At 37.9% G+C, this 23,189-nt stretch overlaps 1 protein-coding gene across 1 annotated transcript in view; it reads left to right on the plus strand.

Annotated features, from left to right (window-relative positions):
* The window catches only part of LOC136853964 (mitochondrial ribosome-associated GTPase 1), a 194,012-nt gene that overhangs the window by 103,571 nt on the left and 67,252 nt on the right, over positions 1-23,189 (plus strand). Inside the window, exon 3 of the mRNA XM_067129862.1 lies at positions 11,371-11,525. Coding sequence (XP_066985963.1) covers positions 11,371-11,525 — 155 coding nt within the window. The remainder of the gene's footprint in view (positions 1-11,370; positions 11,526-23,189) is intronic.

Below are 23,189 nucleotides of genomic sequence, written 5' to 3' on the forward strand. Positions count from 1 at the left end.
GTGGAGTCCGTCTCCCTCAGCTGAGGTAAGGGTTTGCCATCGAAGCAAGCCTGAGCCGTTGCCAAAGCAACTTTGTTCAGGCAGGGAGTGGGCAACTTATCACCTAGAGAAAACATGGTGTAGTTGCCCTTGAAGGGAGTCAATTTTGTGTTCTCTGCCTGCCACTCTGTAAGAGTGCGCAACAGAGCAGACTGGGCATGGTCCCTAGGGAAGATCACCGTCTCCTTAGGGACCTTGTCTGAGCGTATCCAGGCTTCCTCTGTCAGCCTAGGGGGGCAAGAGATCAGGAGGGAAGAACTCCAATTCCTCCAGACGCCTCGTGCCCAGACCCTTGATGGTCAAAGTGTCTTTGTGACGAATGGCACGAAGAGCAAAACGCCATGGGTTCCCTACATCGAAAGGAGGGAGGTCAGCGGTGTCAGGGATCTCGTACTGCGGAGCGGCTCCGCCAGAGCGAGCCATATCCGCCAGCAGAGTCTCCTGACTGTGAAGTCTTTCCGTAATTTTGGAAAGCTTCGCCTCCATCTCCGAAGAGATGCGTTCCAGCAACATCCCTGCAAATGCCTCAGGGTCAAAGGCAGGCTGGCGAGGAGGGCTGGGTTTGGACGCCCTCTTACTCGCTCCTTTGCCCGAGGTGCTTGGTTTGCTCCCGGAGGCCACAGGTTCCGCAACCTTGGCCTTCGACGGGGGAAGGGAGATGCCTTACGGGAAGACGAGGACTTATAGCCCTTCGCCTTCCACAACGTCTTCAATTTCAACTTGGGGACAGCAGATGGAGCCCTGTCCCCAAGATGGAAGACTTAGTGAATCCTGAAAAGGAAGACACAGAGGAAGATGGGGAATCAAAGGGGCCCGCCCCGCTGCCTCACTTACCTCGCTACCTACCCCTTGGTCCGGCTCCGTATTCATCGGCTCCAGGTCCAAGTCTAAGGCGGCGACGTCTTCAGAAACCTCCGCGTACAGGTCCTCTTGAGGTGGCTGGGTCGCGGCCCGGATCTGCTCAATGATGGGGTGCGGCCACATCAGCTGGTACAGCCGCAGCAATCCGGGCGCCGGGGTAAAGAAGGTCCCTCAAACCAGCGTCGAGGACATACGGCTTCCCCGACAGCACGTTCCTTCCGAACCCAGCCACCCAGGCGTGGAGAGACTCTAAGGCCTCCTTCTTTGAGGACTCGTCAGCCTAAAAGAGAGCAGGGGATCAGTTCTAACATATTGTAACAAAAGTCATGACCTACAATATGAGCACATATCAGACTGAAAGTAGCGTGAAGAACGAAAGTCAAGCTTACCGACTCGTCCTGGACACCGCTGCACAGAGCGAAGCACACCTCGCAGCCGTCAGGATGCCAAACTACCAGATCGTCCATCTGGACCGCACAGCCAGCGTGGGTCCGGCACACCACATGCCCGTAGGGTTGATGGAGAGTGGCGGTGCACCCCGGCTCCTCACAACGCACAGTCTGTAAGTGTGAAAAGTACATGAACCTACCACTCTAGAAACTTAAATTAGGCAGGCACGGGTATTTTCAAACCTAGTACCGGAGTACTCCGGCGGGAAGAAAAACCCCCGTCAGAGACGGGCCTACCCAGCAAGTAACTATAGTGGTAAGCAAGCTGCTCCCCGACCACCGGAATACTCCGGCGGAACGGTAGAGCTGAGTCAACAGGGCCCTACCACAAGGGATGCCGGGAATAAAAACGGCGGAACCCAAGGGTAGGACACCGGACCCTGTAATAACAATATGTCCAACAGCGGAGTGAGCCGCTCGGAACAAAACAAGTGTATATGCATATATAAAATACAGGGGATGGGAACGAAACTGGTTAATTCCATATACTCCGGAGTCCGGAACCACCCCCTCCGGAGATCCCAAGCCTCAACCGCTAGAGAACAATAGTAGGGTGAGGCTAACAAACATCGCAGGACCACAAGGGCCGGAGAAAGCGCCAGTCAACCCCAACTAAAGTATCTCGAACGGCAAAGAGAACGCGAAAAAAGGGAGAACCAATAACCCTAAGAATGTTGAAACCTGCTCGATCCTAGGATAGCAGTTAACGAGACATTGAGCCAAGCAAAAAGCCACCAGGGACTTGCCCTGGGAGGGAGCGAATCTCTCCACCAGGAAAGGGCCCCACAACTCGGAGTGAATGCCAGCTGACGTCACCCGCACGAGAAGATGACAAAGAGCTTGACTTAGGGTAGGGAGGAGGGGGGGGTGGAAAGGGTTGGAGGGGTAAGGATGGGAGTAGGCCAGAACAGGTGAAAACAGGAGACTGGGGAAGATTATTCACCCGCTCGACTGCAGACACACACCATGCCAAGTAAATTAATACCCGCAGTGGAAGAACATAGCCTACTCCGAATAAGGGGGTGGAAGGGATAACAACCTAAGGCCTCAACACGCTCGCCCTACACCTAGGCGTGGCCTAGGCTAGCACCCGTACCTAGGGATAGCCTAGGCTAACAGGAGGGAATAAGGGAAGGGAGGAAGGAGGAAACAACGGGGAGAGAAATTCCCGTGCTGAAAACCAACCAGAGCCGAACGAAAGGGGAGGATGCTATGGAAGCACGGAGGAGACACCCCCACAGAAAGAGCCTCTACCCCTCCATAGAAGGGGGAGGACAATGGGGTCTCACTCTACAACCCAAACAACGGCCAGTGGAAGGAACAACAACAGAAACTCTCTCTACCTGCTGAACCCCTCCTCACACCTAACCTAACTCAGGGTAAAAGGGAGAGCGGGAGGCCAAAGGAAGCAAAATACAAGCCTAACATGACATAGGCAGGCTAGGGAAACCCACACAACTAACCAGATAAAAATAAATCACCATCACTAAGAATAATATATATACACAAAACAATAATAAAAGCTTGTGCTCGTGCAAGGCGCATAGCCTAACAGAGAGGAGCGACAGGGTAAACAAACAATAAAACTGTATCTGGTGCTCCCCCACAAACTAAATCAAAACAATAAAAGACTGATAGCACCAGCACGTCACACTATAATAATAATGTAGCTAAGTATGTCAAAGCGGAAAACATCCTCGGGAGAAACCTAAGCGGGAAAATGACGGGAACCGAATGGAGGAACCCCGATATGCGGTTCGACAAAATTAATGCAGAGGAACACCGTAACAACCCGCCCAGGAAAACGCCACCAGGATGAATTCTAGGGGAATAATGATAAGAAATGTAAACGACAAAGAGAAGCCCCAAACAGGACAAGCTGGGTGGGCGCATCTCACGATGCGACATGGCTGACTGGGGACGCCACGGCGTCATAACAACAACCACGAATAATATTAAGATACGGGTTGAAACAGCCAAACTTATCATAAAAAACCCCACAATAAGATGGTACTTAACTTGGTGACGGTAAACTTGCTGGAAGACATGCTGATAAGCAGGAAAAAGCCAAAACACGAGCACAAAATAAATGATTGCACAAAAATCACGTGCTAGAAATGGAATGAGTTCAGATGGCGCTGGAGTCGCCGCTTGGTGACGCGGGTGAGCGTGGGAGCTGGTGCGGCTCCCCGCTCTTCCCGGGGTTTTGACATGGGGATGTCTATCGAGTGTGGCTCTGTGGTTGTGATTCTTTCACTCACCCTTGGTTATACCGACGTCTTCAATATAGAAGATGCTCGATCTGGGGGTAGTAACTCCAGCATTCCTGAAAGCTTTTTTCTCTGGTATATTTAGCAATTTTTATACCTAGAAATTCATGTTAGTATGGAATTTCACCGGGTGACACGGGGCCGAGCTCAGAAATAGAAGATTTCATGGATTCAAACGACATACGCTGTATAAATGATGACGAAAGTAGCACATATTTTTCAAAAACACATGGAACATTTTCCTCAGTAGACCTAACTCTATGTACAACAAGTATAGTTGACAGATTAGATTGGAATACAGTTGATGACTTACACACCAGTGATCATTTCCCAATGTTAATTTCCATATTACAAAATAATCCTGTATAACATGTCCCTCACTATAACATTTATAAAGCAGATTGGGAGCGATTTGAAAAGCACACTAGAAATATCCCACCATTTGAATATTTGAAAGACCATAATGAAACTAATAAATTTCTTGTTGATTTCATGAAAAATGCTGCTGATAAAGCAATACCAAACTCAAAACTCCATCCAACAAAATAGAAAGTTCCATGGTGGTCCAATAAGCTAACAGAATTAATAAATATAAAACACTTAATATGGAGAAGATTAGATAATTTGAATAGAAAGTTCTGTAAAATAAATAAAACATTACCAATATTAGAAGGATCTTTACAAAAAATGACTGTAGTATTACTAGAACTTGATACATTAAAACCTCTATACAACAAAATATCTGCAAAATTTAAAAAGGAAGTAATTTAAGGAAGAATCATTTCATGGAGGAAATATGTACCATCTCTCTCTATTAATTCTCCCATACAAAAAATATGGGAAAAATCCAGGAAAATAAATGGTACCCATGTTAAACTACCTAGACATGTCATATTAACCCTTAAACGCCTACTGGACGTATCATACATCGACTAAAATTGTCTGTTGGGTGCCAAGTGGACATACGGTACGTCGACTACAAAAAATTTCAACCTTCGGTCAACTTTGACTCGACTGAAATGGTCGAAAAACGCAATTGTAAGCTAAAACTCTTACATTCTAGTAATATTCAATCATTTACCTTCATTTTGCAACAAATTGGAAGTCTCTAGCACAATATTTCGATTTATGGTGAATTTTTGAAAAAACTTTTTTCATACATCCAGTAACTAACTCGGCCGAAAATTTCATAAATTCTTTCGTCATTTTGTCATAATTTTTGCACTGCTTTATATTAGCCGTTACGTAAAGTTTTATATATGAAAATGTGCGCAATTTCATGTAAAATACAACAAAATACAACCCATGGTTGTAGCTTTTATCAGTTTGGAAATATTTTCATATAAATCTCAATAACTGCCAAAATTTCAACCTTCGGTCAACTTTGACTCGACCGAAATGGTAAAAAAAACGCAATTGTAAGCTAAAACTCTTACATTCTAGTAATATTCAATCATTTACCTTCATTTTGCAACAAATTGGAAGTCTCTAGCACAATATTTCGATTTATGATGAATTTTTGAAAAAACTTTTTCCTTACGTCCCGCGCCAGAAATTCTTTCATCACGTTGTCGTAATGTTTGCACCGTTTTATATTAGTCGTTACATAAACTTTTATATATGGAAATGTGCACAATTTCATGTGGAATACAACAGAAAATAACTCATGGTTGTAGCTTTTATCAGTTTTTTAATATTTTCATATAAATCACGATAACTGCCAAAATTTCAACCTTCGGTCAACTTTAACTCAACCAAAATGGTAAAAAAATGCAATTATAAGCTAAAACTCTTACATTCTAGTAATATTCAATCATGTACCTTCATTTTGCAACAAACTGGAAGTCTCTAGCACAATATTTCGATTTATGGTGAATTTCTGAAAAAAACTTTTTCCTTACGTCTGCACGCCGTAACTCGGCCGAACATCTCAGAAATTCTTTAAATCACGTTGTCGTAATGTTTGCATCGTTTTACATTAGTCGTTACATAAACTTTTATATATGAAAATGTGCGCAATTTCATGTAGAATACAACAGAAAATAATTCATGGTTGTAGCTTTTATCAGTTTTGAAATATTTTCACATAAATCACGATAACTGCCAAAATTTCAACCTTCGGTCAACTTTAACTCGACCGAAATGGTTGAAAAACGTAATTGTAAGCTAAAACTCTTACATTCTAGTAATATTCAATCATTTACCTTTATTTTGCAATAAATTGGAAGTCTCTAGCACAATATTTCGATTTATGGTGAATTTTTGAAAAAAACATTTTCCTTATGTCTGCGCGGTAACTCAGCCGAACATCTCGAAAATTCTTTCGTCACGTTGTCGTAATGTTTGCACCGTTTTATTAGTCATTACATAAACTTTTATATATGAAATGTGCACAATTTCATGTAGAATACAACAGAAAATAACTCATGGTTGTAGCTTTTATCAGTTTTGAAATATTTTCATATAAATTACGATAAATAGAAAAAATTCGACCTTCGGTCAACTTTAACTCGACCGAAATGGTCGAAAACTGCAATTATAAGCTAAAACACTTACAGTCTAGTAATATTCAATCAATTAGCTTCATTTTTCAACAAACGGGAAGTCTCTAGCACAATATTTCGATTTATGGTGAATTTTTGAAAAAAACACTTTTTTACGTCTGCGCGTTACGAATTCATGCATCATATTGTGATAATATTTTCTCTGTGTTGCTTTGATCGTTTTACAATTTGTTATATACCAAAATCATAGCAATTTAGTGTACAATACAAAGAAAAAAAATAATCCGTTAGCTTTAACCGTTTTGCTCACAGAGCGATTTGTATAAAATTATATATGAAAATTTTTTTTTGTGCTGTCATATATTTCAATATTTATATATGATAATGATATTTTTTTTAATTTCTGATGGTTACATACTAAACTTCAGGCAATGACAAAAAAAGGAGCCAAAAATGAACTCTTAATCTTAAAAACTAAGCGTGCTGTGATTTTTTGAAAAAAATTTTTTTTCAGCTTCGGCGCTAACTCCCGAACGCCGCCGGCATGCGGGAGACATTTTTGTAAATAGAGGCTCGGCGTTTAAGGGTTAAAAGATGGGAAAAGAATACTGGACCCAAAAGAAATAAGTAATATATAATACAAGAAAACTTAGCAAATGTAAGTAGTGATAAAAACTTAGAGGAACACTTCTGCACGAAGGTAAAAATGTAGAATCAATAACAGTAAATTTAGAACCAGTAGAAGATATATAATAGAAAAACTAATATGGAAGAGTTTGAACATGCTCTCTCGAACAGCAATAAATCTGCTCCTGGAGGTAACAATATTTGTTTTGATATGACCTGCCACTTAGCACCTTTGGCAAAGTCATATTCACTATAGTTTTGTGGTCATTTATGGCTTAAAAATTTATTTCCAGTGGAATGGCATAAACCTATTGTAATTCCTATCCCCAAACCTGGAAAGGATCCCAGTAATGTAAATAATTACAGACCAATTTCTTTAGCAAGCTGCTTATGCAAATTGTGAGAGAAAATGGTAAATGCTCGGCTAACATGGCACATTCGAGAAAATAAAATTTTAATTCCCACTCAGTTTGGGTCACAGTGTAACAGATCTACATTGGATTCTCTCTGTAACTTAGAAGACCATATACGTAGAGGTTTTGAATGAAAACAAAACGCTGTAGCTGTCTTTTTTGACCTTGAAAGAGCATATGATACTACATGGAGGTATGCTGTATTAAAAACTTTACAAAATAACAACATCTGTGGAACAGATGTTATTTTGTAACACCATAAAACTGCAGTTTTATGGTGAGAATTGATGATGCTCTGTCCAGAAAATATCCACTTGAAAATGGTGTTCCACAAAGATGCATCCTTAGTGGCACACTGTTTTCTTTAGCAATTAATGATATGGGTAATGATCTACCTTTTGAAATTAAAAGTAACTTGTATATGAATGATTTTGTTATGTATTATTCAGCATCTCAAATAAAACATGCAGAACAAATCATTAATAAAAGCATAATAAAAATGGATGAATGGACCTCATCTGTAGGCTTTAAATTTTCCATAGATAAATCTCAAGCAATCATGTTTTATGAAAATAAAAAGTGGAAAAAAGGTGAAGAAATAGATTTAAAAATCAGAAACCATAGTATATAACCAATTGGCCAGACAGCAAGATTTTTGGGATTAGTATTCGATACTCACTTGAACTGGAAAGCCCACGTGAAATCAAAATGTAAAAGGGCATTAAACTTCATTTAAAAACTATCAAACACTACTTGGAGAGCTGATAGACATACCCCTACTGTTCTTTATAAAGCAACATTGCTGTCTATCATTGATTATGGAAGCGAAGTATATGGCTCAGCATCAGACACAGCCCTGAAAATGTTAGACCCTCTTCGCAATAAAGACCTTAGAATGTGCTCAAGAGCCTTTAAATCATTACCAAAATCTTTACATGTTGAATGTGGTGAACTACCATTGTCTTTCCTTAGAGACCTAGTAACAATGAAAAATGCTCTAAGAATTCAGAGAAGTGATTCTCCAACAAAAAAATGATTTGAATTAAGAGATATATTTATAAATAACTGTCTTCCACCTTTCCCAGGTAGAGCTAGAAGACTATTTGAGTCACTGGATATAATTATACAAGTGCGTTTAATAGTAAAATTACCTCCTCCTTGAACAATGAATAAAATGAGAATGTGTACACACCTGAAATATTTATCAAAAAGTTAATCATATACACCAGAACTCTATAGTCAACGTGCAGTAGAGCATATAAGCCGAAAAGGTCCACATTATGCAATATATACAGATGGATCCTAATAATGCTTCAGTATTCACGGCGGAATGGTGGGCAATTGCATCGGCTATAAAAATAATTAAACGTCAGTCAATAATTTTGGGATTTTTAGTGACTTGAGAAGTGCTATAGAAGCTATTCAGAGTTATAAAAAAAAAAAAAACCATGTACAGCAAATTAAATTAGGAAACAACCCACATGACAAGATCAAGTGTGAATATTCCTGTTACTGATTATGTAACACACATAATGGTGGGTATCATAAGTAAATGGCAATATATATGGAATGAAGAACATGAAAATATTAAACTAAACCAAATAAAACCTAATGTTAAAAAATGGAGTTCATCATATAAGAGAGAGAGACATGCACAAGTAATTCTGACACTTCTCAGAATAGGCCATACTCGTTTGACACACGAACACCGAAAGAGTAGTCCACATGGCCCGGCTCCCAAGTGCTCAGAGACCAAGGTGATGATAACAGTCGAACATGTATTATGTGTGTCCAAAGTATGACCAACAGCAACTATCAACCTTTGGAAATGAATCAGTGAGTGAAATTTTGTCAGAATCTTTTACATTTTCAGTCGTTCCAATTTTGATATTCATAAGGAACTGTGGTTTAATTAATAAAATATAAAAAGAAGTAAGTAATAAAATCACGAAAACCCTTATAGCATTTGTCGAATTTAAACAAAAAAATTTTAAATATTACTTATTCTGAATTTTAATATACCTTTTTGGTGTATATATATGGAAGCATGAGTAAACGTGTATTGTATGTATGTTCCAGTATGAGAGCATGTGCCTATGTGTAGTTTTTAATTTCATTTTAATTCGTTCATCATCATACTGAATGACCTATTGGGTTCCAGTGTTTGGCCTCAGGCCTAGACCTGGTATTTTATTCTAATCCTTCGGGCCAGCCCTGCGAGAGCCGAAAGTCATCTCAGTGGTTTGGTTGAACTGCTTTAATAATAATGTCCTAAATGATGACCTTTCTAAACTGTACTGTGAGTGTTAGGCCTGGGCTAGCCTAGGTCTATAGTTTACCCATAGCCTACACATTTTTATAACCATGGTAGGCTGTGGGTAAACACAGGTAGGCTTTATGCCTACTTAATTGTGTCAACCCACCTGATCCCAACCCCTTGACGAGGTGGGGGGCTCAGGGATCCACTGCAGGGGGAGTATGCTCTTTTACGCCTACTCTCTCTGCTGTGGAGTCAACCAAACATTGGGACCTGTAAATTTCACACCTCTTCCTATTAATTGTCCCCTTCCCTTCTTCCTCTTTCATTGACAACTTTGGCATGTCATTGGATTATGGAATTCATTGCTCTTTTAACTTGGTGAAGGGTGGAGTTGGACGGCAAGTAATTCTGACAATCCACTCATAAAACTTCAGTAGAGTACCCGACGTGTTCGAGCGAGGGGAAATATTTTTGTTAAATTGTGCCCTCAGTGCTGGGTCCGATCTCGACAGACTGACGGCCCTTAAGGCACTGTGGGTATGGTAGTGAATGTCCAAAATATAACCTGCAGCGATTATCAAAATTTGGAAGTATATCAGTGAAGGAAATTTTGTCAGAATCTTCTACATTTTCAGTAATACCAATTTTAATGTTCATGAGGAGCTGTGATTTAATTAATAAAATATAAAAATAAGTAAATGATAAAAATACAAATCCCCTTTAGGGGGTCTAATGAATTTTAAAACAACTAAGTTTTAAAATGTTGCTTAACTTATTCTGAATTTTAATATGCCTTTTTAGTGAGTGTATATGGAAACGTAGTAATAAATGGATTTGTTGTGTGAGTGTGTTCCAGTATGAGAGCGTATGCCTTTGTGCAGTTTTTAATTTCATTTTCATTTCTTCATCATCATAGCAAATGACCTATATGGTCCCAGTGCTTAGGCCTCTGGCCTAGAACTTTGGCTCAGCCCTATGAGAGCTGATAGTCAGACCACTGTCTGGTTAAACTGTTTTGATATTATAATAATTAGAATCATATAACTGAATTATGTGACTGATCCTTAGTATGTGCTGTAGAGTGGACAGCATTAGTTCAGGCATAGGAACTCATTTTAGATAATAAGAGAAAAGGCTTTGTCATATAACAATTAAAGAACATTAGATTTTCTTGAAGTTTTTCATAGTTTCCACCTTTTAGTGAAAAAGCTTAAGAGTGGCTCTTTCATGTTTGTTTTCAAAAACTGTTCGTTTCTGCTAGGTCCACATGTTAGTGGGAATTCGTGGTAATGACAGATGGACAGGGAAGCACAAAAAGCCACTTATGATGATATGTATTAAGAAGTGCCTTCCACTCTACAAATTTCAATATCGAACCAATGGTGTTAGCTTTTTTAAGTTGATTAAGGATTGGGCATGCAATCCTCACACACAGTTTAAAAGTAGTATAGGTGAAAGTGTGCATTTCACCTGAAGTGACTAGTCCAGACTTTGGGTGAAGAATTTTGTCTTGAACCCCTTACAGCCTTTTTAAAAGAAACGGGTAATTTTGAATGACATCTGAATATCTTATTTTTTTGATGTGTGAATGGCATTCATAATGTTTATCAGCAGCGTGTGTTTTAATAACTTATTTTTGAATAAGAATTCAATCATGTTAATTATTATGACTTTGCCAATGGCCTTCTAAGCCCTAATGCAGAGCCTTATGACCCAAATTTCATACATTTATTCATTCATTCAGAATATTTAAAAACATTATTAGAACACAAAAATGTCAAAATGAATATCTCTCAGAACTCATTTTGAATTAAAGATGGATTGAGTCATGGCTGCTAAAAGTGGTGCTTTGAATGTATATACAATATTGTCCATCATTTCTAGTCAAATTTTGCTTGTGTGTTTTTAAATTAGATCATTTTGTGTGACCTTGGCTTTCTCTAACAGGTTTGTGAAAATCCTGAAGTGTTCTTGCTGGACACCCCGGGTATATTGCTGCCAAAAATTCCAGACGTGGAGACCGGGCTTAAGCTGGCAGTTGCCGCAACAGTTAAAGATCATATTGTTGGAGAAACAAGTATTGCAGATTACCTTTTGTTTATGTAAGTTAGTGACCTATAAATTTTTGGAACTAAATAGACATGAAGAGTAGTGGTTACAAGTAGCTTATACTAGTTTTTGTTTTACCAGTGAGTCCAACCTTCTTTGGATTGGCTGAGGTTAACTTGGTAATAATAAGGCTTTTCACTTTTTATAGGCTAAACTTTGAACAGTATCCCATGTGTAATGACTGCTGGGATCTTAGATGACAGTAAAATAATTACGTGCTTTCCTTGGAGAGGAAGTTTTATGTAGGATAAACTTGTAATATTTTATTTTTAGAGGTTTGTATTTATTCATTTAATCCTTTATTTATAGAGATTTGTAATTATTCACTAAATATAATCCTTTTAACTATTAAAGTAATTTCAGGATTTTGCTCTCACTTTTATAACTCAGAAAAATTAGGAACTACTGTACAGTATATGTTGTGGTATATTACTAAGTATGAGAAATTGTGTTTGTGGTGATCAGTTATTACTGCATTCGTAAGTGAATTAATTTTATCAGAGTGTAAACAAAATGATTTTGTGTAGGTTATCTAGTTATACTATTTATTGACCTCTCCCTTTTATGGTGAACTGTGGTTTATGTGTCTGCTGTTCTCAGTTTTGTTTCTGTTGCTGCGGTAAGGAGACTCGTGGACAGATTTTTGCTGAGTTCACTTTTTAGTACTGAACCACATCGTTTTGGGATTGTGGTGTGATATTGATTGGTTTTGTTGATGAGGATGTGTGCTCAAGAAGACTTTGATAAACCATTTGGAGTTTGTAAGGTAAGTAAGTGTAGCACCTGAATACTCACAGGCTTACACAAACCATCAAATTTGCATTAGATGCAGGAGCAAGGACTGTTCATTCAGCGACCAAGTAGTGAGTGTGTTAATTTACCAGCTATCGTCATGAGTAGTTACTTGAAATATAAGAAGAGGCAAGGAGCTGAAAGCTCAGAGGGCTTCTCTAAAATTACAATAGTAAATGACAGTAAGAGCCTGTCTAGTATTCATGACTTGTTGGATAGCTGTTCTCATCCTCTTTCTCCATTGCATAGCAATCCTTCTCCCTGAAGACATTCTTCTTCTCAGGTTAAATCTCCCCATATCATTCAGAGATATGAAGGTTGAAAAGTTTAAATCAGACATTGCTAATTTCAGGTCTACAGTAGAAAAATCAGGGAATTTACAACGCCTAATTTAGCTTCATTGAATTCCCAGTTTAATCATGTTTCTGGCTTTCCCCTTACTGCTTCTGTGCCTGTGACGATCACCTTTTGAAGGTACTAGGAAATAAACATACCTAACATGGGTTGTTAGGTTGCCAAAAGATGTGCATGGTAGAGTTAAGCAAAGCATAGGTAAAGTTGTTGTAGGCAGAGAGTACCATACTTGACCAGTTTGCCGGCTGGGTAACAATCCCATTCCCAGAATACAGAATGTCACACGTGTGGCCCAGTCAAAAAAAAAAATGTTGTGATTCTGGCTATTCTGTAATAGGTTTGCTGGTGTCTGCAGAAGATTGTAGAAATAATAGCAGGGATTTTTTTTCTTTCCACTTAAAAACTACATCAAAGGTAGAAGCAATTACAAAAAACTAAAAATCAGTTACATAATACATCTTGAATACCCTCTAAATTTTACTTAGGGTAAGAGAGACTCTAGGCTTTGCAGGCAACTCTTCTAGGAGAAAGAAGCTCTGAAATCAAACCAGCGGGTGGAAGGGACCCTTTACCCTTGGTAGGCAACCCTTCCAAGAGAAAGTTACTCTGAATACAAACCTTGGTCTCCAACCTTGGACTGTGCCATAGCCATTGTACCATGGCTTTCCATGGTCCTGGGTTTTTTGAGTTCCCTTTCTCGAGGGTGCAGTCAAGCATTTTCCTTTTTTCTTCACGTTCCTGTTTTTTTCAAAAAGTGTGTAGGACTGATGAGAAAGCAGAAGTTGCATGGTGGTTTATTAGGAAAGCACCTTCTTTACTTCATCTTTTCCTTCTGAGTTTTTGGTAATTTCTAAATCCATCCTTACTGCCCTCCCCCAGTTGTTTTGAATCTATTTATTAGTTTTGCTTCTAATTCTATGTAGTTAATTTTAATTCTTTCGGGAGACACTGAGCTGAACCCTGGGCCTGCTGCTCTTTACTGTAAGAAAAATTGCCGAGTACTTTACTCAAACATTCGAGGCTTAAGGTAAAAATTTTTTGGATTTCCAGAGTTGTGCCCATAACTACAATTAGATTTGTTTCTCTGAGACACTTGTAAGTAGTAACAAGTCAAAGGTTGAGTTTTTAATCCCAAGGTTTGATGGGCCTGGCTTTATTTATCATTATAACATCCACATGAGCAAGATATGGCTGTATACACTCAAGTCCGGATGACCTCTTTACCATCAGAAATTGGAGTTTAGTTACCATTAAGTTCTTTGTTTTAAGATTTTCAATAAATTCTACAATGTCTATGTATTTACTGTTTAATGCAATCCAAATATTGACGATTGCACATATGACTGTCTCTTGGAGAGGATTAGTATGGCTCAGTCACGGGATTCAAAAGCTTCATTCATTATTTGTGGAGACTGCATTGCAAAGCACAGCGATTGGCTTAATTCAAATTCCACAGATAAACATGGTTGGTCTGCTCCTGAGTTCTGAGTATCCGGAGGATACACAGATTTTGTCCAGCTAGTTCAGGAACCCAAGCATATTTTGGTAACAGATGACAGTGGACGCCGCTATATCACAGTTCAGCATTTGTGGCTTCAGTTAGTCTTGAATTTTCCTGTGGAATGTATTGTAGGGTCCCACACAGACCTACACAATTGTCCATCTTCCCTGGCCATCCAAACTCATACCCTACGGGCACCCGGTCCTCACAACAAGCATCTCCTGACGTACGCTGACACCATATATTCTTTTTATGTAATACAGTACTGTCATTCGTAATACAGTAATGTCACATCCAATGTATCATTCCTAATAGAGGCAATACAATGTCAGCTTTCCAGATATATTTATCAGAACTCTATTCACAACTTGTATATACTGTACCATTCTCCATTTCCAAACAAACACAGTTGACTGTGTGCTAATCTCTATTTTGTTCGCCTCATTTCAGGCAGTACATTCTGCTCGCAAGAGCCCTTAACCTTTCTGTTGTTGTTTAGAATAAATCAGTAAGTTTGTTGATGTTGCCTCTTACGCACGCCTCTGTTACGTTGGTGACCACAGAGACGACCAACCCAGCCAACCCCAACGATGCCAGCCTCTCCAGCGACAACGTCACCGCCGCCTCCATACATCTGCCTCCTTCATGCCCCACAACCCAGAAGCTTCTAGTCAAAGAAAACCACCTCCTCAACACACAAAGCAGATGCAGTCCTGGAGTTCCTGCCATACAACGTTTTCTAGCAAGTCGCAGAGTGGCTCAGAACTTAAAACTCGTCACCTGCAAATCACTGAAGGACCAACTGAAGTAATCCTTCAGCCTGCCACCTGCCCTAAGAGCAAGGAAGTTCCTGGACAATGTTGGGGCAGCCATAGGAGACAAGCAGCCACCACACATCTACAAGGAATTGTTGCAAGTACCTGTGATGCTGTTTTAGATTTGATGTGCTATTTGCAGGAGAAACCCGATAAGGGTTGGGTGTAGAGTAATTCAGATAGATATTAGTGCTGCTTTTGATGTAGTAAATCACAAGGTACTTATTTATGAACTTAAGAATCTTGGAGTGGGAGGATATGTTTTGGGATTAATTCAAGATTTCCTTGAAGGTAGGCAGCAGAGAGTTGCTGTTAATGGGATCTTTAGTGGACCAAGACCTATTGTGTCCTTGGCCCACTATTTTTAGTGTAGAGTATGTCCCCCGTGATCGTTGTGGTTAGGGACCACAACCACCCGTGCCCCCTCGATGTGGGACCGTCTTGATGTGGAGAGGGGGCTCTTGAACCCCAGTAATTTGTTCCTGGATTTGAGTCCAAGAGTCTCATATATTATATATTTCTTTGGATTAATTTTTGTGAATTTTCCACTTTTGCTAAAATTTACTGGACCTGATAAATAGGAAGAGATATCATAGTTGGGTTGGGTTTATATCCGAAGCTAAATAGTGGGAACTGTGGTAGGATCATCAACTACTGGATAATGTTCGGACCTGAGAGATATCACATTGATATTTCAAGAGTGGAACTATTCTTTAGGCCTGGGCCACAGATTCCAGGGGGATCTGGCTCTGGGGATAGGACTCTCGGCATTCTATCCAGTTTGCACATAATACGATTAGGGTGGGGATGATTGTATTGTAATGCTCTCGGTCCTAACAAGTGAGTTTGGCATACACTTGGGCCACTCTAACCGTTTTGTGCCGTCCCTTGTGGGATAGGGTAGGGGTGGACATTTGGGAGTCGGCTCTCACTTGTGCCGTTAGTGGAAGAATAAACTCCATGAAAGGTTAATGATATCTTGTTAAAGTTTTCATGTTTATTATTATTATTATTTCTTTTTTATTATTCGATATTTATGAATAGCAAGAATAAAGAGTCGAGTACCCCTGGGCCCTCTGATGATACTCTTTTGGCACAGATGACGACCTCTGCACCCACCTTGGAGATTGAAAATTCTCCAGATGTTGAAGACCCATGTGAGAAAAAGAATATCCCTGTAAAAAAATGACCTGGCATTGTTACAATGGAACCATTCTCCTCTGAGCCAGATGTTTCTGTGCCTGTATCCCCACCAAAAAAAGGAACAGAAAATAGCTCAAACGTTTCAACTACGGCCCCTTTGGAGCCTAAAAGAATAAATAGAAGAAAATATAGACCTGACTCAGCCTTGATTCACTTCGATTCCCTCTTTGGAGAATCAAACTGGTTAAGGTTTTTGAATTGACAAGCTGACCAAGATATATCCTTATCAAAATTGGAAAATTACTTGTTGGACCGATGCCCATCACCAAAGATGAGCATAAGACAAATAAAAAAAAGGGAATGGTTCGTTGAAACAACAACAGAACCCAGTCAGAAAATTATCAAAACATTAAAAATATAGAGAACATAAATATAAGCATTACAAGACATGATACCATAAATAGTGTACAAGGCACAGTAATATTGCCAAATCTAGAAGAAGAAATACAAAACAAATCAATGTTTTTAGATTCATTACAGAAAAGATACAACAATGTTGAAGACTGTGAGGTCCCAAGCAGGAAAGACAAAAATAAATCAATCAGAATAGCAAAAATAAAGTTCAGTGGCCAAACCTTGCCCTTGAAAATTAAAATACTGGGATTAAGTAGGGAACGAAGACCTTATGTTCCCAAACCCATGCAATGCAAGAACTGTTGCCAATATGGCAGAAATTTTCCCAGATGTGCCTATTGCAGTTCACAAGAACATAAACACGCCGGGACAGTGGCCAACCAATATGCATAAATTGTGGCCTAGAACATCATGTCCAATCTAAAACGTGCAGTCTATATTTACAGTACTGAACTTAAATTACTGCAAGAACTAACTGGAATGTTGATCAGGGAAGCAAAGTTAGAACTAAAAGTGAGAGGGTTAAGTGACCCAGCTAAGAAATTTAGGTATGTAGATACTTCAAAATCAAACAATACTTGAACTGAAATGAATGATAATAGAAATAGAGAAATACCACCGCAAAAAATACATGGTCATAAGAACTCTTCTAAGATTTCATACAACAATGACATTATCACAGTGGACAATAGATTTACTCCTTTACCAGAAATAGATATGAATATTTACATAGAGAAAGACAAAGGAGAATTAACCCTTAAACGCCGAGCCTCTATTTACAAAAGCGTCTCCTGTATGCCGGTGCGGTTTGAGAGTTAACGCCGAAGCGGAAAGAAAATTTTTTTTTAAAAATCACAACACGCATAGTTTTCAAGAATAAGAGTTCATTTTTGGCTCCTTTTTTTGTCGTTGCCTGAAGTTTAGTATGCAACCATCAGAAATGAAAAAAAAATATCCTTATCATATATAAATATTAGGATACTGTATAAGACAGCGCAAAAAAATTTTTCATATAATTGTATACAAATCGCGCTGTGAGCAAAACGGTTAAAGCTAATCAGTTTTTTTTTTGTTGTATTGTACACTAAATTGCGAAGAATTTGGTATATAACAAATTGTAAAACGATCAAAGCAACACAGTGAAAATATTATCACAAAATGGTACATGAATTCATAATGTGCGGACGTAAAAAAAAGTTTTTTCAAAAATTCACCATAAATCGAAATCTTGTGCTAGAGACTTCCAATTTGTTGCAAAATGAAGGTAAATGATTGAATATTACTAGACTGTAAGAGTTTTAGCTTACAATTGTGTTTTCGATCATTTCGGTCGAGTCAAAGTTGACGGAAGGGTGAAATTTTGACACATCGTGATTTATATGAAAATATTTCAAAACTGATAAAAGCTACAACCATGAGTTATTTTTTGTTGTATTCTACATGAAATTGCACATTTTCATATCTAAAACTTTATGAAATGGCTAATATAAAACGTTGCAAACATTACGACAAAATGACTAAAGAATTTCTGAGACTTTCGGCCGAGTTAGTGTGCTCGGACATAAGGAAAAAGTTTATTTCAAAAATTCACCATAAATCGAAATATTGTGCTAGAGACTTCCAAATTAATGCAAAATGAAGGTAAATAATTGAATATTACTAGAATGTAAGAGTTTTTAGCTTACAATTGCATTTTTCGACCATTTCGGTCGAGTCAAAGTTGACCGAAGGTTGAAATTTTGGCGCTTATCGTGATTTATATGAAAATATTTCAAAACTGATAAAAGCTACAACCATGAGTTATTTTTTGTTGTATTCTACATGAAATTGCACACATTTTCATATATAAAACTTGATGTAACGGCTAATATAAAACGGTGCAAAAATTACGACAAAGTGACTAAAGAATTTCTGAGATGCGTCACTGATGCTTTCTAGTGGGAGAAGAAGGAAATTCACGCATGCGCAGCTGGATCACACTTGTAAACAAAACAACAGCGTGATCCGTGAACTCCCAGCATCCCTCAAGGCGCGTGATTTAAAATTTTTCGCAAACTAGGACTATAAGTATTTTTCCGCAAATATTTAAAAAAACTTTTTTAGTCGACATATTTTACGTCCACTCGGTGCCTGACAGACAATTTTCATTGACGTAAAATACGTCCAGTCGGCGTTAAAGGGTTAAAATCACAAGAATGTGATAAAACTGATAACACAACACGGAAGAGGCAACTAGATAAGACCCCACCTAATTCCACCAAACAAAGCTCTAAAAAGATAAATAACCCACCAATCTCACCAAAAGCTAAAGTTCAGAAACAGATCAGTAAATCAAACATTCCACAGTCTCCTATATAGTAACAATAATACCTTTAGGAGCAGTCACAAAATCCAGATGAAATGGAAAACCAAAATATACATGATAACGACAATGAAAGCAAAGAAATTCACCCATCACCAATTATAAGCACTGCAAGGGAAATTAAGAAAAAGCATCAAACTTATGAACATGAAGATAGCCACAAAAAGAAAACTATAACTAAAGAAAGCCTAACCAACACCGTAAGAAATTTCATGAGGCATAGGAATAAGGAAAAAACAAACATCAAATCTCATGAAGAAGGTCGCTTGTGTATTGAACATTTAGAATATTACAAAGAAAAATATATCAGTGTTGTAGATAATATTCTAAAGAAAATCAAAATGGAAAAATTAAATCAAGATAGTAACAGTGTAACAGTTAACGAAAGTCTAAATTAAAATTACAACAAGAAATGAATCAAAACCTACAAAAATACAAATTAACTTATAACAATTAAAAAAATATTACCTTAAATAATTTAGAATAATTTGACCACTCTCATATTACACCACAGATCATTATATAATTCAATGGAATATATATGGATTATTAACGAGAATGCACTTTGGAGAAGTCCAACTACTTATAAGCGAATACGAACCAATGATTGTATGTATACAACACGTAGGAAAACTTGTTCCAAATTTAGGTAAGTATCTACTAGCCACAGCATCAAAGGAAAATGAAAATAATTTAGGAACAGCAATATATGTCCATATTAAAATATATGACAAAGTACATAGATATAGATTACACTGAAAGACAAATTTCAGCAGTAACAATGAAAATAGAAAATAGTAGTTTGATATTGTTAACTTATACAACCAGCCTCATAAAAAGTATGATTTAAACATATTACAGAAAATAATAAAAGATTTTAACAATCCCATATTAATTGTAGGAGATTTCAGTGCACATAATCCAATATGGGACTATAAAAATACAGTATTACACCGGATGAAGATGGAGAAGAAATAGAAAACTTAATGAACACTAATAATCTCTGTTGTCTGAATGACAACGAAGTAAATAGGTATTGTTCCAAAACCCATGGAACATTTTCTTCAATAGATGTCACCCTTTGTTCAACAAATATAGTTGACAAACTAGACTGGAATACTTGTGATGACTCCTACTCAAGTGATTATTTTCCCATAATAATATCCTTATTAAATGATAAAGTGAAATCATACTCTCCACATTATAACATGCAAAAAGCAGATTGGTGCATTTTTAACTTGCATGCCAGAAATATGATTATTTGAGAAATCCCAATGAGACAAACGAATTCTTTGTATCTTTCATTAACAAGGCAGCAGACAAAGCTATTCCTCACTCAAAACCCCATAATAAAAAATACCCCCTCGATTTGGGACCACCTTGATGTGGTGCGGGTGCTCTTGAACCCCAGGAATCTGTTCCTGGGTTTGAGTCCAAGAGTCCCATATACCATTATATATTTTTTTGAATGAATTTTTGTGGAATTTTCCACTTTTGCTAAAATTTATTAGACCTGATAAATAGGAAAAGATATCATAACTGGGATTGGGTTTATATCCAAAGCTAAATAGTGGGAACTGTGGTAGGACCTTCAACTACCCGATAATGTTCGGACCTAAGAGATATCAGGTGGAACAATTCTTCAGGGCTGGACCACAGATTCCAGGGAGGTCTGGTTCTGGGGATAGGACTCGGCATTCTATCCGGTTTGCCCATAACATGATTAGAGTTGGGATGATAGTATTCGCGAAATACCTTCGGTCCTAGCAAGCGGGTCTGGCTTACACTTGGGCCACTCTAATCATGTTGTGCCATCCCCTGTGGGGTAGGGTAGGGTAGGGACGTGGACATTTGGGAGTCGGTTCTCACTTGTGCCATTGGTGGAAAAATAAAACTCCATGAAGAGCTGATGATATATTTTTAAGGTTTTCAGGTTAATTTTTTTTTTCTACCTTAAATCTTTATGATAAGCGGCAGTAAAGATTTGAGTACCCCTGGACCCTTTGATGGTAGCAACTCGGCACAGTTGACAACCGCTGGAACCTCCTCTAAGAACCCTTCTTTAGAAAAATAAAAAAATCCTTATGTAATCACACTGGAACCCTATGCTCCAGTACAAAACAAATCCAAAAGAAGTAAATGTCGTCTTGACCCAACCTTGACTCATTTTGACTCACTCTTTGGGAGTGGAAGTTAGTCAAGGTTTCTAACCATGGAAACAGAACAATAAATTTCAGCCCTAAAGTTGGAAAACTTCTTATTAAAAAGACACACAACGACAGAAATGTCGTTCAGACAAATAAAAATAAAGACGTGGCTTATAGAAGCCACAACAAAAAACCAGTCTGAAGACTATTTATCCATAAAAAGTATCGACAGTGTGAATGTGAAAGTAAAGAAGCATGACACTATGAACAGCATTCAGAGTACTGTTGTACTTCCTGAAAATAATGACGAATCGGTTGATAAGAATATGCTGTTGGACTCTCTTAAAATGAGATACACCAAAGTCCAAAATTGTGAGGTATATATAATACCAAGTAAACAGAATAATAAAGTATTAAGAATTTCAAAAATAATATTTAAGGGTCAAGATCTACCTCAAAGAATAAAAATTTTCGGGCAAAATAGAGAACTGAGACCTTATGTTCCAAAGCCACTACAATGTCAAAATTGTAGTAAATATATACACACGAAGAAAAATTGTCGAAATGAACCTATATGTGCTCATTGTGGATCTGACAAACATGCCACACAATGGAAATATAGCGAGCCAAAATGTGTAAACTGTGGACAAGATCATCATGCAAGATCCAAAGAATGTATGTACTATATGTATACAGTACAGAATTGAAAATGTTACAAGAACGAACAGGGATGTCTATAAAAGAGGCTAAGTTGGAGTTAAAAGTGAGAGGAATTCAAGATCCATCTAAGAAACATACATATTCTATAATAACAGGAACAGAATTACACAGAAACAGAAGTAACGGAGCACAGAAGAGTAAATCGCAAGAAGAAATTAATGCTCAAGTGAAAAAACTAAAATGGTGAAGAATAAAGAAACAGGTGCAAATGGTATGGATAACATTTTATCAAATTCATTTGAAATAGTAATTTAAATAGGAACACAGAAAGATGCTACTACGGAAGTAACAGAGGAGGGTCATGATAGACTGGAAATTAAAGATAAAAAAAAAAAAGGCCTTTGGAAAGACCACCACCCAAAACAAAGAAACCAACTATTATTAGAGAAACATCAGTCAAACCAGTGACAAAAGACATGAAGAAAGAACAAAAACAAGTTTAAGAATATACCGGTATCTCCTAAAATAATAGTAAAACCTATGGACACAGTTATCCAAAAGTGGAAGAGAACTGTACCATAGATAACAATGACTGTGTCAAGGGAGAGGAGATTACTCCATCACCAATAATTGGTACAATAAGAACCAATAAAGAAAGAAATACACATGTGGATATAATGAGTTTTTCATTTCATTGTGCAATAATAACAGAAACATAACAAAAGATAGTTTAACAAACATTATAAGAAATTTTATGAAATATAGAAAAAAAGAAACCAAAGATTTGAGCACCCATGAAAAATGTTGTATGTGCATTGAGCACTTAATATATTATAAAGGTAAAGAAATAAATGTCGTGAGTAAATTATTAGAAAAAATCCAAGTTGATAATACAAAAAAAAGAGAGTAAAACTCGACCGCTATAACAAAATATTTTCAATGGCTATATCATACAGTGGAATGTAAATAGTCAACAGAGCAGATTACACCTAGGAGAAGTACAACAGTTATTGAAGGAATATGAACCAATGATATTATGTTTACAACATGTCAACAAAACATACCTTAGCATCAGCATTACAACATGTCAGCAAAACATACCTTAGCATCAGCATTACGAGAGGAAAAGTTAAGTATACCTCAGTTTAACCAGACCACTGAGCTGATTAACAGGTCTCCTAGGGCTGGCCTGAAGGATTAGACTTATTTTACGTGGCTAAGAAACAGTTGGTTACCTAGCAACGGGACCTACTGCTTATTGTGTAACCGAAACCACATTATGCCGAGAAATGAAATTCTATCACCAGAAATAAATTCCTCTAATTCTTCATTGGCCGGCCGGAGACTTGAAGTCGGGCCTAGCAGAGTGTTAGCCGAGAACTCTACAAACTCGTCCAATGAGGAACTATCACGAGAGGAAGTAGGAAATTTAGGTACAGCCATATATGTACACAACAAAGTAGTTTATG

This window comes from Macrobrachium rosenbergii, chromosome 28, assembly GCF_040412425.1.
Source record: "Macrobrachium rosenbergii isolate ZJJX-2024 chromosome 28, ASM4041242v1, whole genome shotgun sequence".
In the NCBI taxonomy this organism is placed as follows: Eukaryota; Metazoa; Arthropoda; class Malacostraca; order Decapoda; family Palaemonidae; genus Macrobrachium; species Macrobrachium rosenbergii.